This window comes from Saccostrea cucullata, unplaced genomic scaffold, assembly GCF_032062105.1.
Source record: "Saccostrea cucullata isolate Sc308-1 unplaced genomic scaffold, CSIRO_AGI_Scuc_v1 ctg6475, whole genome shotgun sequence".
NCBI lineage: Eukaryota > Metazoa > Mollusca > Bivalvia > Ostreida > Ostreidae > Saccostrea > Saccostrea cuccullata.
Window position 1 is genome coordinate 18668 of NW_026928709.1, and position 14376 is coordinate 33043.

General features: G+C 33.6%; 1 protein-coding gene and 1 long non-coding RNA gene across 2 annotated transcripts; both read right to left on the reverse strand.

Annotated features, from left to right (window-relative positions):
• Nucleotides 1–230: 230 nt before the first annotated feature.
• Nucleotides 231–2809, reverse strand: LOC134278518 (uncharacterized). The gene is made up of 4 exons (XM_062760831.1): nucleotides 2777–2809; nucleotides 2065–2140; nucleotides 1372–1521; nucleotides 231–531 (listed from the first exon to the last, which is right to left on the reverse strand). The coding sequence occupies exons 1-4, from the start codon at nucleotides 2789–2791 to the stop codon at nucleotides 260–262; spliced, it is 513 nt and encodes a 170-aa protein (XP_062616815.1). The 5' UTR covers nucleotides 2792–2809; the 3' UTR covers nucleotides 231–259.
• A 4039-nt stretch (nucleotides 2810–6848) lies between these two features.
• LOC134278519 (uncharacterized) lies at nucleotides 6849–11296 on the reverse strand. The gene is made up of 3 exons (XR_009994463.1): nucleotides 10993–11296; nucleotides 9939–10129; nucleotides 6849–7929 (listed from the first exon to the last, which is right to left on the reverse strand). It is a non-coding gene; the product is annotated as an uncharacterized LOC134278519 (long non-coding RNA).
• Nucleotides 11297–14376: the final 3080 nt, after the last annotated feature.

Sequence of the window (14376 nt, forward strand, 5' to 3'; positions counted from 1 at the left end):
GCATTATGTAAGAAAATAGTGATGTAAAACTCATAAAAGGATTTATTTTTGCCTTTGAGTATCCTTAGAAATATGAGAAGACTCAAACTTATTTCAAAAGAAATTTAAAACATACTCGTAATAAAAATGAAAAATCATGATTTCGTTTGAAAGTAATACCAGAGAAAAGGATCATTTTATCAATACTAAAAAAAATGTACTTGAACTTTTCATTGAAAACAAGAAAAAAATGATTTTCGTCAAACTATTTATTTCTTATTCAGTAATTGTACTCAGCATCATTGCAACTACCCAAGCACCATGTCGGACAGTCAGACCCATTTTTACAGAGAATTTGAGACATCCTGTTGGCAAAATCGTGGCAGTTGTTCCTGAATAATTTATATTTTCCATATTTACATCGGTAGTTTCTGGCGCATCCCTCGATGCAACTGAGGCTCAACGTACTGTACCCTGCTGGATTATTCTCTATTCCACCACTGCAGCGGTCTCCGTAAAATCGGCTGTTTGAAATATAGACCTTTGATGTATCTAAAAAGAGTGGTTCATGAGATTCAAGGCTCACCCGAGTTACATTCACGTTAAAAAAAATTGATCTTGTTCTCTAATTTTGCACAAGCAATCTATTCAGGAATCTGATTTGTATTAATTTGAATCTGAACTTCATAACGGAGGATATTTGCATATTAAAGGATCTAATCATGATCGACATTACCTCTCTTCAAAGTACATTAGTAAAAAAAACCCTCTTATTTATAAGTTTATGTTTATCTCCTAATGTGACCACGAACTAGGCCAGGGGTTAGGAATTGATTAAACGGAATGAACCTGCATGTTTATGTTACTAGTTATAGCCATCCTTTTCTGAGAGTAATCTATCGCTGGGACCATAATTAGAAGAAAAGTGAATTCACCCATTGTTAGGGAGCTTTCAAATAAAGTTCCTTTTCTACTGGTCCAGCGGTTCTTGAGCAGAAAGGTTGACCCCAAGAATTTGTTTACAATTCCTTAACCTTACCTCGTTGGGAAATAGAATGACTCCTTTGCCTAAGATTGTTGTGTTTAGTTCAATTGATATTAGCGTATTGGTTTTGGTGAAGAACTCAAAAATATAAAACGTTTACGGATGGACAGAAAGACATCTAGACATCTAAATTGGCGTAATTTAAACGAAGTACGGACGACAAGTGACCATAAAAACTCACCTAACCTTATAGCTTTGGAGAGATAAACAGGAAGATTGGTACAAAACAGAAATGTTCTTTTAGGAATGTAAAAAAGAGAAAATATTGTGACTAAGACATTATTTTGAAAATTCGTGTCACTTATTCGCAATTTTAAATGCTTGAAGTATAAAAATTAATAACTTACCCATGAAATCGAAGTATTTTCCCTGGTAGTAAATGAATCGATGGCTGAATTCTCGATTATTCCTTTGTGGTGCACTTCGTTTGCCTTTAAGAACTTTTCTAATCATGCAGCTCAAGTTTGTTGTACCAAAATAGTATGCCGAGGCTCCAACTATGTTCAGATTTAAACTTTAAAAATGTCTTTCAACATGAATTTAGTTTCATGATTTGTAAAACATAATTGTTTAAATACATTGAAGAAAAAGTAAAACATTTAAAATTTAAAATTTTCTTGATCAAGTTTCATAAGATTTGAGCTGGATTTAAAGACAGATGATCCAAGTAAACTTTTATTTTTTAAAAAAATCATGAAAATAATGAGTCATAATTATATAAGTAATACAAAGGAATTTAGCCACATAGTTTTATTCAAAGTTTCACAATAATGGGATTTAAAGTGAAAAAATGTATAGATTAATAGGGATAATTGAATATATATAGGTGTAATTTTGAAAATTAAATTTGAACATAATTTTGAACATCTTAAAAAGTTTACAATTTCCTCATATATAGGAAATTTATTATTTATATTATTTATAACCAAAGTAGGTCGGAGTGTTTATAGGCATCCGATTCTTGTTTGTATCATCTGTCTTTAAAGTTTCAAAATACAAAATTAGATCAATGATAAGTACTGCAGTCAATGTATACTTACCTTTGTATTGACATGGCTTTTTAATCCACCAAGCATCGGACTCTGCTCGGAATATGGTAAAAATGACGATGAAAATCTAAGAATCAATGAAAAATTAGCATCATTATTGAGATTCCATGGCTCATATTTGATCAAATGCGATAAGCAATAAAAGATTATGAACTGATTTACATAGATCGTTTGGATTTGCATATCAGTATTTAAACACTATTTAATAGTATTTCTTAAGCTGATCCTTAAGAGAGTGATTGTTCTCCTAAAAGTTTGTTAAACAATAAAAATTATTAAAATCATTATAATAACACAATAAGTAAAGCATACTTCTTTCACAGGAAAACAATTTTGTAATTTGAAATCAGAATACATTTTTTGAGAAAATTTCAATCTTTACCCTTGTACATAGTAAATCAATTTTTTAAATGTGAAACTTCTAATTTTAAATATATTTCTTGTGACATTGTTATACCTTTAGTGTATTATTGTCTGCTAAATGAATGAAATATGTAGAATAAATATTCTCATTATCACTTGATATTTTGAAAACAAATCAAGGGTTTAAAAATTCATCCCTCAATTATAACCAGTCGATTTTATTTTCTTCCATCATAGTGTATAGAAACCAAATTATAATCAAAATTGTCCCTTTTAAGATATAAGATAAAAGAACAAGCACTAAATTTTAAATTCTTACATATTATAAATAACGACATACCAGTGAAAACTGCATCTCATTCCATAAAATGAAATGTACAGAAACATTGGTTTACGATTATATTATAGTGTCATTAGTAATCGAACACCTGTGTACCTGACATTTAATATGGGTGTTCCAAGCAGACCTATCTCACAAAAAATAATGTTTACAAAAAAAGGACAGGAAAAAGTAAGAAAAATATGTATCTGAAGGAACATTAAATTCGTCCCCATTTATATTAAAAAAACCAGTCCTTTAATAACATTAGAAATTCATGAAAATGCAATTTACATTACAAATATTCATATATACATATTATATCATTTTATTACAAATATGCATCTACAGTCGATACAATAACCTTGTCAGCAAATGCAATTTATCATGGAGTCAAATGCTGATTGACTTTTTCATACTAATTCCAAGGCCACTTTATACACACTGAATTGCCGATAAAGTCTTCCGTTATTCCAAATCATGAGGTCCGTATTTGCTATGCTGGACTACAGAGCTTGAAAACTGTTCGTTATCTCCATGTATTTCATTCATAACACAGCATTAAATTTTTGTTCAGAAAACAATTTTAAAATAATTATTAAAAAATAATTTTACATTTGTAACAAAGTTTACGTTACATATGCTATTTGAATGTTTTTGCATTTGAATATCGATGAATGTAAATCAAATATTGCCACTCTTTTCAAAATAATCCATCTTTTAGACAAACCTTTGCTAGACAATCTGCTGCATTAACGTGACATTATTTCGCCCAATCTAAGTATGACATAATAAAAAGTCTGTGTAACGATTTTGTGGAGCAACTGCAGCAGCTGTTTGTTTTTTTTAACTTTTGATATGAATCTGAAGAAATATATTTTTAAAAAAGCAGATAAGCAGTCATGACATGTTCAAATAAATTTCAAGTTTTAACGCGTTTCGAATTAATTTTCCCGCAACCTTTCTGTGCGTTTTCTAGAAAAGTATTTAGTGGTTTTACATGAAACAAGGGTTCTCCAATTGCCGTTTAACAAGGCAGACCCGCCAGATTTAAATTCCGTTGCGCCATAGTTAAAAGATCATCGCCATAGAGATATTAGAGCCACAGTAAGATCCTCCTTGTCAATACGACAAAGGTATGAAGAATTTATTAACCAAATAAGCCTCTTAATTAAGTACCGTTTTCAGTTTTGTATGCTAAACTGTCAAGTTATTTGAATTAGCACCAGTTGTTTGGCTTGCACAATCAATTAGCTTCTAGACCTCGCTGGACACTTGAAGCCGGTTTTTTTCACACTTAACCATAATTAAAAGGAACTTATGAATAGTGTAATCCCGTTTTGCACATATTTGATAATTAGGTGTAGAATAGTAGTATTAAATGTGTTTTTATAACAATTATAGACCAACTCTGGATAGGATATATCTGTTTTTTACTTATGTTTTAGAAAACGACAGAATTATTATTAATTATTTTTAAAATGTATGAGATAAATTAGCTGGAATTTTTTTTTTAAACTTTTATATTCAAAATAAAGTATTATATTTAGAGAAAAATTCAAAGTCTATAAAATCAACATATTAAAGACTTCCGACTTCTCAACTTTATGCACCAACATTCTCCAAATAAAATAGGTCTGGACAATTTCCAAATAAGGAAGTCAAGAGCGATAACTGTGAATTGCTATAAATACACAGAACAAAAAAAGGCGCCAGTCATTCTGACCAATCAGATAACAGCATTAAGACAAACTCATGAGAAAATAAATAAAAACTAGAGCAAAGCTCGTTGCAAAGCAACAAGTAGGTCTTCCGTCCTGTTTGACCGGAAGTAGGTTTCATTTTTAACAAAAGTGACAAAATTAACGCCTAAAATGGTTTGAATCCTCTAAAGCCATGTTAATAAATGCAAAAGTAAGCCAATTTTTGCTACTTCCGGTTTGACCGGAAGTGACGACAACGGACGGAAAATTAATTTTTATGCTCCCAGAGACATATGTTACCAAAAAACTTGTGAAGAACGGCAAAAATACGTGTTTTCCGACTACTTCCGGTTCTGCCGGAAGTGACGACGCCGGACGTTTCTTGATGACCCCAATAGATTGACCTTGACATTTCAAACAACTTTGCTTCTTTGACATATTTCAAATTCTCAATACTTTTTGAGATATAAAGAAAAAACTTTTAGCCCCTCTAGGCCCTTAACTTTAGGGGCCAGCCCTTTTTTCGAGATATCATTTAAAAGATCTTTAAATTCTGCACCTTTTTTGTTATACATGTCTTAACAAAATATTTCTAGGTAAAAAGTTATTGTTGAAAATGTGTCAAAATTTTTGAAATTCTTAATAGGACTATTTTCGGACCATAGTGAGCGTCGGCGTTTCGTATTTCTGGTGACAATGATATACTCAATTCACTTCTCCAAAGGTTGCTCTATCATCACTGAAAATTTCATACATCTATCTTCAACGGTTTTTGAGAGCATTGCCGGACAAAGTGACCCTCTAAAAATGACAAAATCGCGAAAATCTACGAACCGGAAGTGACGTCATCAAAATAAAAAATTTTATTTCTAGATTTTTTGATGTTCTATCAGACCTGAAAGTTTCATGAAAATCAATCGAGCCGTTTCCGAGAACTCGCGTGCACCAAATCGGTAAGAAAAAAAATAATAATAAGAAAACTAGAGCCGAGCTCGTTGCAAAGCAACGAGTAGGTCTTCCGTCCTGTTTGACCGGAAGTACATCTGCAACTTTCATTTTTCAAAAAAAAAGAGAAATGAAGTCCAAAAATGGTTTAATCCTCCAAATCTATATTAATTCTTGCAATATTAAGCCATTTTTGGCTACTTCCGGTTTGACCGGAAGTGACGTCGACGGAAGGAAAATTAAGATTTAAGCTTCCAGTGACATATGTAACCCAAAAACCTGTCAAGAACGGCAAAAAATGATATTTTTGACTACTTCCGGTTTGACCGAAAGTGACGTCGACGGACGTATTTTGACGACCCCATTTGATAAGGCTTGTCATTTTGAACAACTTTGCTTCTGTGATGTATTACAAATTCTCAATACTTTTTGAGATATAAAAGAAAAACTTTCGGCCCCTTTTGGCCCTTTATTTGAGGGGCCAGCCCCTTATCGTTGATGTCATTCAAAAGATCGTGACATTCTTCACAACTTTTGTTCTATATGTCTTTACAAAATATTTACATGTAAAAAGATATTGCCAAAAATGTGTGAAAAATTTCTAAATTCCCAATAGGACTTTTTTCGAGCCATAGCGAGCGCTGACGTGCGGCACTTCCGGAGAAAAAGAGAGGTGTGTGTCACATCAGCACATATTGCTCTATAATCGCTGAAAATCTCAAGTTTCAGTCTAAAAGCATTTTTTGAGAAAAAGAAAAATGATGGACAATGTGACCCCCTGAAAATCACCAAATCGCGAAAATCTCAAAACCGGAAGTGACGTCATCAAAACAAAAAATTATATATCAGCTTTGTCTGATGTTCTATCAGTCCTGAAAGTTTCATGAAAATCTATCCAGCAGTTTCCGAGAAATCGTGTATACAAAATCGGTAAGAAAAAAAAACAATAATAATAACTAGAGCAAAGCTCGTTGCAAAGCAACGAGTGGGTCTTCCTTCCTAGCGATAAGCAAAAGATTAAATGTTTCTGTCTAGATTGTCAACTTTGCTAACATTCTCTTTTTCGATTTGTCTCAAAAACCCTTACTTGAATTCTTTAATTTGGTGTGAGCATGAGGTCTAAAGGGTACTCTCTCTAACAGCATTCTTGAAATCGTATCCACAACAGTTTAACTTCCAATATTATGACTTTTGATATCGGATATATCATGTTTGTTGCAATTATGTTTGTGAAACGTGTCATACTACAGAAACATAAGTGTTTTGCTACATTACCATCTTAAAAATGGCTTTAAAATCATTTAATATACAATATAACTAGGTAAATAAAATAAACAAATTATATAATAATTCAAAAAATCCAAATGTATTTACAATAATGATGAACAATCTTCATTAGTTGCAATCAGTAAGTAGAACAATACTTTTATAATAAACGCACAGAAATGTGTTGTGTATGTTTGGAATTTGAAGCTTTCCACTAGCAACTGGTGGTACCTCAATAGGAGTGTAAAATTCTCTGAAAGGTATATTATGAACATATTACATATGGCTGTGTATTCTTTTTTAGCGGCTTTGGCGGAATGCAGCAATCACTAAATCAAGTACAAAGCTAAAAGTCTTGTACATAAACATAAATAAGAATATCTACGCTAACTTATTCAAAAGTCAATTTCCACCAAATATTGTACAAGCTAAATATAATACATTTACAGCATTAAAGAAACAAATCTCTTTGAAGGTATTGCCCTGCATAAGAACAATTTGAATCCCCTACACTAAGGATGCTCTGTGCCTAGTTTCACTTTGGTTCTGGAAAATGATATTGTGAAATTTTAGACAATGATGATAATGGATAAAATTATGTTTTTAAAAAATTTACTGGTTCCTTTAGTTCAGATGGGCTAATAAGTATGCAACAGGCACAGTTTTGGAGTTGACATTGAAATGCGACTGGACATCTCTTCAATCTTGTTTTAGAAAACTACATGTACATGCCCTATGTACTGAATTCCTTGGAATCATACACATGTTTATGCCTTTAATTAGTTGTATGTGCCAAAATAACAATTTTTTTTACATTATACTGTAAAAAATACACATACATGTATTACAAGATCTTATATTCCTGCTGAAGACAGAGGATCTATCTTAATCATTAGAATAAGTAAGTCTAAACTTTGAAAGGGAAGACCTTAATAAAGAGGTCAACATGCTACACAAACAAAATATTATTATATTTAAAAATAACATTTATTCCAATGTAATTACTGGTACATGTATTTCTGTTACAAAAACTATTTCACTTGAAAAACTGAGAGCAATTGATATGTTCATATTTGTGGATTTATGTTGTCAAATCAAAATTTAAAAATGATACACAGTGTGTTTAAAAATTGTCTTCACAAACCAAAACTTGACTTATTTTCACTATGCTGTTTATTCCATGTCACATCCAAACAGATGATCTTCTGGCAAATCATGGTCATGCTTGGTATCAAAATTCAGTATTCAGATGAGTCACACCTATCCAAAAGAAATTGAAATTTTTTAATTTATAATTCTTTTACTAATAAAAAGTGCAATTCATGAGATTATAAATTAGATTATCAAATTGAGAGATAAGATATTGTCACATTTTCTGTGTATAATTTGTAAATTTTAATGTACTCTTTCATCAATTAAAAGAAGTTTACACCAATTAAGGCAGTCATTTATGCTATCCCCTAATAAGACAACATACAAGTGCAAAGTAATAATGCACTAGCGGGTTTAGGATAATGTGCTAGAGTATTTATGACAACATACTAGCACGAGGTGACAATGTGCTAGCAGGTACGTCAGTGATAATATGCCAGCACACTGAATCCAACATGCAGTGAAGCTAACACTCAACAGATTGTTTAGAGTTGTGTTTGCATGATATTTTGTTTTGTGTAAACACAGCAGCGTGTTGTTTAAAGCTGCATTGGAGTGGCAGTCTGTTGAAATTAACATGCTAACACACTGCAACACAAACACGCTGTCTCGCTAACACAAGTTCACACAACACGCTGTCTTGCTAACACAAGTTTTACACAACACGCAGTCTCGCTAATACGAGTTCATACAATACACTGTCTAGCTAACACAAGTACATGCAACACACTGTCACGCTTAGATGAATTCACACAACACACTGTCACGCTAACATGAGTTTACACAACATGCAGTCTCACTAACACGAGTTTACACAATACACTGTCACGCTAACACGAGTTTACACAATACACTGTCACGCTAACACAAAGTCACAAAACAGGCTGTCTCACTATTCACTAACACAAGTTCGCACCAAATGCTGTTGCGATAACACACTGTCATCCTAATACCATTTCACACAACACACTGTCATTCTAATACCATTTCACACAACACACTGTCAGGCTAACACGAGTTCACACAACACACTGTCACGCTAACACGAATTCACAAAACAGGCTGTCTCACTATTCACTAACACAAGTTCGCACCAAACGCTGTTGCGATAACACACTGTCATCCTAATACCATTTCACACAACACACTGTCATCCTAATACCATTTCACACAGCACACTGTCAGGCTAACACGAGTTCACACAACACACTGTCACGCTAACACAAATTCAAAAAACATGCAATATCCCTAACACAAGTTCACATAACACGCAGTCTGGCTAACACGAGTTCACACAATATGCAATCTCGCTAACACGAGTTCACACAACACACTATCTCTCTAACACCAGTTCACACGACAAATTTTCAGGATAACAAGTTCACACAACACACTGTCACGCTAACACGAATTCACACAACATGCTGTCTCGTTAATAAGAGTTCACACAACACGCTGTCTCGCTAACATGAGTTTACACAACACGCAGTCTCGCTAACACGAGTTTACACAACACGCAGTCTCACTAACACGAGTTTACACAACACGAAGTCTCGCTAATACAAGTTCAATCAACACTCTGTTTAGCAAACACGAGTTTACACAACACACTGTCACACTTACACTTTATACACGATTTCACACAACACGCTGTCCCGCTAACACGAGTTTACACAACACATCGTCAAGCTAACAAGAATTCACACAACCCACTGTCAGGCTAACACAATTAAGTTCACAAAACACACTGCCTTGCTAACACAAATTCATACAACACACTGTCTCGCTAACACAAGTTCACACAACACACTCACATTGCTGAGTTTAAAGTAAAGGTCTACCCTAATTTGAAGAGGTTTAACACTAACATATCTCTATATTAGTAAAGAGCTTCAAATTTAAGACAAAAACATTTATGCAGTAATGTTCCTTAACATGCATCTGGCATATAAAATGAATGAGACCTTAAAAACCTCACAGTACATGTTTACTTAGCTAAGTAAAGGTCTAAATTGATGCTATTCAACAATATATATCAACATCTCTAAGTATGTGAATGAGTGAAATTCTCAAATAAATATTATAAATCAAAGTATCAATAAGAAGCTGAACCTTACGTCGCAGGTTCCAATCCCATTGCTAAATGCTTTAGACAGGTTACTCCTATGAGACTGCATAAACCAAGATTCTGTGTCACGGTAGGTGTTAGCACAAAATGGATCTCATACTTCTTAAAGGCAATAAGTGCTGAGTACAAGTCTATATTTGCAGCTTAAATACCATCCCAAGTGGTGGCACCATGAAATGACTGAAAAATGTATGATTAAGGCAAATAAACAAACATTAAACCATAACAGCAGTCTTATCAAACAAAAAAGCAAACTTTCTATTATTACAATTTTTTAAAACAAATTTCTTTTGCAATTTAACTGAGCAATATTTGTCCTTTTTTGTCAGTAAAGTATGATATTAAATAATTAAGACTTTTTGAGAACATCTATTTATAGCGAGTCCAGACAGCAGCACAAATCCCTGCCCATAATGCGAGCTCTTATGATAAGACCTTGGCAAAAGAAGAATTGTGACTTGCACATTGCTCCACACAATTTTTCCGCAGCATACTTTGGACCCACAGTGCTTAGCTTCTTTAACATGTTTAAGCTACATTCAAAATTCATTTCTATTTAATTTGAATTAGCTATCTTTACTCATGTTCACATGGAGCTAATGGGAAGTAATTTAACGAGCAGTGAATTCATTCGAATTAAACATTTGAATAAACTCTCAGTGTGAACACTGAGCATGGATGCACCAAATGTCAAATGCGGCTTGACAAGCACAATCTTAAATTAAAACTAAATAAGTATCTGCCCTCACCCTTACAGTCACACTGTCAATATATAATTAGTTGAATATATTCTGTAACATTAAGTGCAGTTTGAATTATAGAGTATGATCACTATGATAGATAGTAGGACTGTTGAAATTACATCCTCAAATTTAAAAAAAAATATAAAACATAAAGCTGTGGAGATTTACAAGGTTAACAGAGAGCGTCTGAACTGTAAAACAGATAATATATCGGTGTGTCTGTATATTTCTAATAACATCAATGTATGTCACTGTCATGTAATCAGTAGTGTAAATTTTAAGTAATAAAAATATTCTAACCTTCATTCCAATGGTCCAAGCCAATCATACATTAAAATGTCGCCGTCAGCTCTTTCATCACACGATACAATTATCACTGGGGAATCCGAAGCAGAGTCAAGAGTGTTCATCCTTGTTAATGTGACAGTCAGAATTTCCTCGTAAACAATTCACACAAGATTCTTAGAATATATGAATCGGCATAATTCTGCTTAGAATAATGTTCCAGAGAAGTGACAAAGTACTTCGTAGCTGCAGATTAAATGAGTGTACATGTCTACAAACGGATTCTTTGTGAGAAAATGTTCAACTTCACAAATCATTCTAGTTTCAGTTTGTAAACCATGGCAAATATGTGTCCAACGTCGACTCGAAGGGGCACACTAAAAACGGGATATACTAGAGACCTGATATTTACATGACGTTTTAATTTTTAATTTGTAACACAAGAGAATAATGTTCTCGTACTTCTTTTATTCTTGATTTGAATGAGTATTCAAAAATTATGATGATTATGATGACAGTGGTCCTAAAATAAACAATACACAATTGAAAATGATAGTCATAAAAAATAAATGTAAACAAGTACAATATCACCTCTTGACATTTCAATATTAGGAAAAAGTAATGTTCACTTCATTAAGAAATATTTATGACAGTCAGACTTCTATTACACTTTATCATACAGCATATAATCTAAGCAAGAAATAAATATGCAGTATATATAATAAGTAATAAAAAATGTACACAGCTCACAAACCTAAGTAAGGAATACAGTATGGCCGCTTCCGGTCACTGTGACGTCATCACACAAGGACTGTCCACTATAAATACAATCAGGTCTTACTACTCAATTCATACAAACTATACATACATGTACTTGACAAAGAACCACTATTATAATAAAAATGTTTTGCATTGAACAATCTTTTAAAAACATATTATCAGGGCATCTATTATTTTTATCCTGTAAACATACTTATAAACAAATGACTAGATGGTAACATCAGGACATCCTTTCTGACTAGCAATAAATAACTTTCAATCGGGAAATTACACAGTTGCATATTTCACAAAATATAGAATAATCATGATTCACTTGTGACATAAGTACCTAGTCTAATATGAATGTAAGACAAAAATATCATTACTCACATATATCAGACAAAAAGGCGTTTAGTAACACGGCTGACACACGTCTTCACTAGTCAACATCTACTGTGAAAATACCGCCAAAAGATGGCCTACTGTACATTCGGTAAATTGACCAATCAATGGACAGATTCACAAGTGTAAAAAATGAATTATAAAAATTACTTACAGCCAAATACTATCGTTATTTCAGTTATTCAAAAAGGATTCAAACATAAAAATAATTTTCCTTTTCATAATTTATAAACTTTATAAAAATTTCAATCTGAATCTCGAACCCGATGCAAAATATACTTCGCCCTCTTACACATTTCCCCCCTTTTGTCATTGCTTTCCACAGCAATGAAAAGGTTTTTAAAAAAAAATAAAAATTTCTATCACAACATTCAGATATATACACAATTCAACACAATCAAATGAAATAACATAATTACATCTGATTTTGTCTTGCCCACGAATCACTTAAAGTAGCACTTAATGTAGCACCAAGATTCACAATCGCATCACTTAGTTCTTTAAAATTTGTCGGTCCAGCGGAAATTTGATTGCACGGTACGGTACTCTTAGGTAAGTTGAACGGGTTAGAATGTTTCCCTGCCGTCATTCTCTTACTTCGTCGAGGTGGTGTCACTTCTACCGTCTCTTCTTCTGAATCTTCCCTGCTTGTTGAAGGAACACACGGTTTTTCTATCGCAGCTTCTTCCAAATTCTCAGCGGTTGCAGAATGTTCTTCCTCTTGAACTTGTACGGTCTGTTCTGGTATATACTCGAGGTCAGATTCTTCAGAACTGGAACATCCATCACTCGAATTCACTTTTTCAGCTGTGTCTAAGATCTCTTTCCTTGTCACATTCTTGATCGGGCCAGATCCATCTGCCAGCTGAATAGAATACACATTATCACCGAGGTATTTCACAACTTTGTATGGAGTAGCACACCACGTATCCTGAATTTTGTTTCTTCCAAGAATGCGGTTCCTCGTAAGAACTCTTGTTCCAACTGGAATGACTGAAACACTGGCTTTCTTGTTCCTCTGTTGATTCCGCTGTTCTGCAGATTTTTCCGTATTAGACAATGCCAACTTTGATGCTTCCAACATCTTCTTCTTATGGTCTCGTATCCAATCATCCATAGGTAAGTTTTCAATGTCATCATCTGAAGATTTGTGTAATCCAAGCATCAAATCGATGGGAAGTGTTGGTTCTCGTCCGAAAAACAAGAAATGTGGAGAGTAACCAGTCGATGAATGAACAGTGGCATTGTAGATATACACTAAGTATGGAAGATATTCAGGCCATTTCCTTTTCTTTTCTGGAGGTAATGTTCTCAGTCTGTCATGCATGGTCCTATTGAATCTTTCACATTGTCCATTCCCTTCCGGACGATAAGGCGTTGTCCGGGATTTTTCAATGTTGTAGTAACTACACAGTTCTTGAACAATGAAACTCTCAAAATTGCGTCCCTGGTCACTATGGATACGCTTAGGGATTCCGAAATTCACAAACCAGTTTTTAACAAGAATTTTTGCAACAGTATTTGCTTTCTGGTCTTTACATGGTACAGTCTGGGTAAATTTAGAGAAAATGTCTGTCATAATTAACACATTCTCACGTCCATCAGATGATTTTTCTAGCAGAGTAAAGTCAATGGCCAGAATTTCTTGAGGTTTGTACGCAATTAAATTACTCATTGTAGGCTTAATCGCTGGAATTGGAGCTTTCCCTATTAAACACCTTTCACAAGATTTACACCATTTCTGGACATCTTGTAGCATCCTTGGCCAAAAACATCTTTTCTTCAGCAAAGAATAAGTTCGTTCAACACCTTGATGACCTGCATGGTTGTGAATGTTTTCCAGAACAGTCTTCTTCAGAACTTCAGGAAGTAATAGCTGTCTCTGTTCACCAGTCTCATCTGTGATCTTCCTGTATAAAACACAATTTTCAATGAAAAGTTTATCTCTCTGATTAAGAAGTTTTCTCACATCTTTGTGCTCCTTTTTCAAGTCATCAACCGAAATTTTATGATTTTCCTCCATCCAATATCTGATTCTGCTTAACTTCGGGTCATGATCTTGAAGTGCTGCTATGTCTGCAGGAATATACTCAGGAAGCGTTGTCATGGCGCTCAATGTCCGCATCTCAAAGTCTGTAGTCTCTGAATTCAACTGAGTCAGTAGACGGCTATCTAACATCTCTAATGATGTACTCTGAGTGATCCTATCTAAGGAAACTTTCACTTCTTCTTCCAGTG

Excerpts from the sequence above, each read along its gene's own strand:
- LOC134278518 (XM_062760831.1), bottom strand. Across the intron at positions 1,522-2,064 it reads AAAGCCATGTCAATACAAAG|TTGGAGCCTCGGCATACTAT; the intron begins GTAAGTATACAT and ends ATCTGAACATAG. Across the intron at positions 532-1,371 it reads AAAATACTTCGATTTCATGG|ATACATCAAAGGTCTATATT; the intron begins GTAAGTTATTAA and ends CACTCTTTTTAG.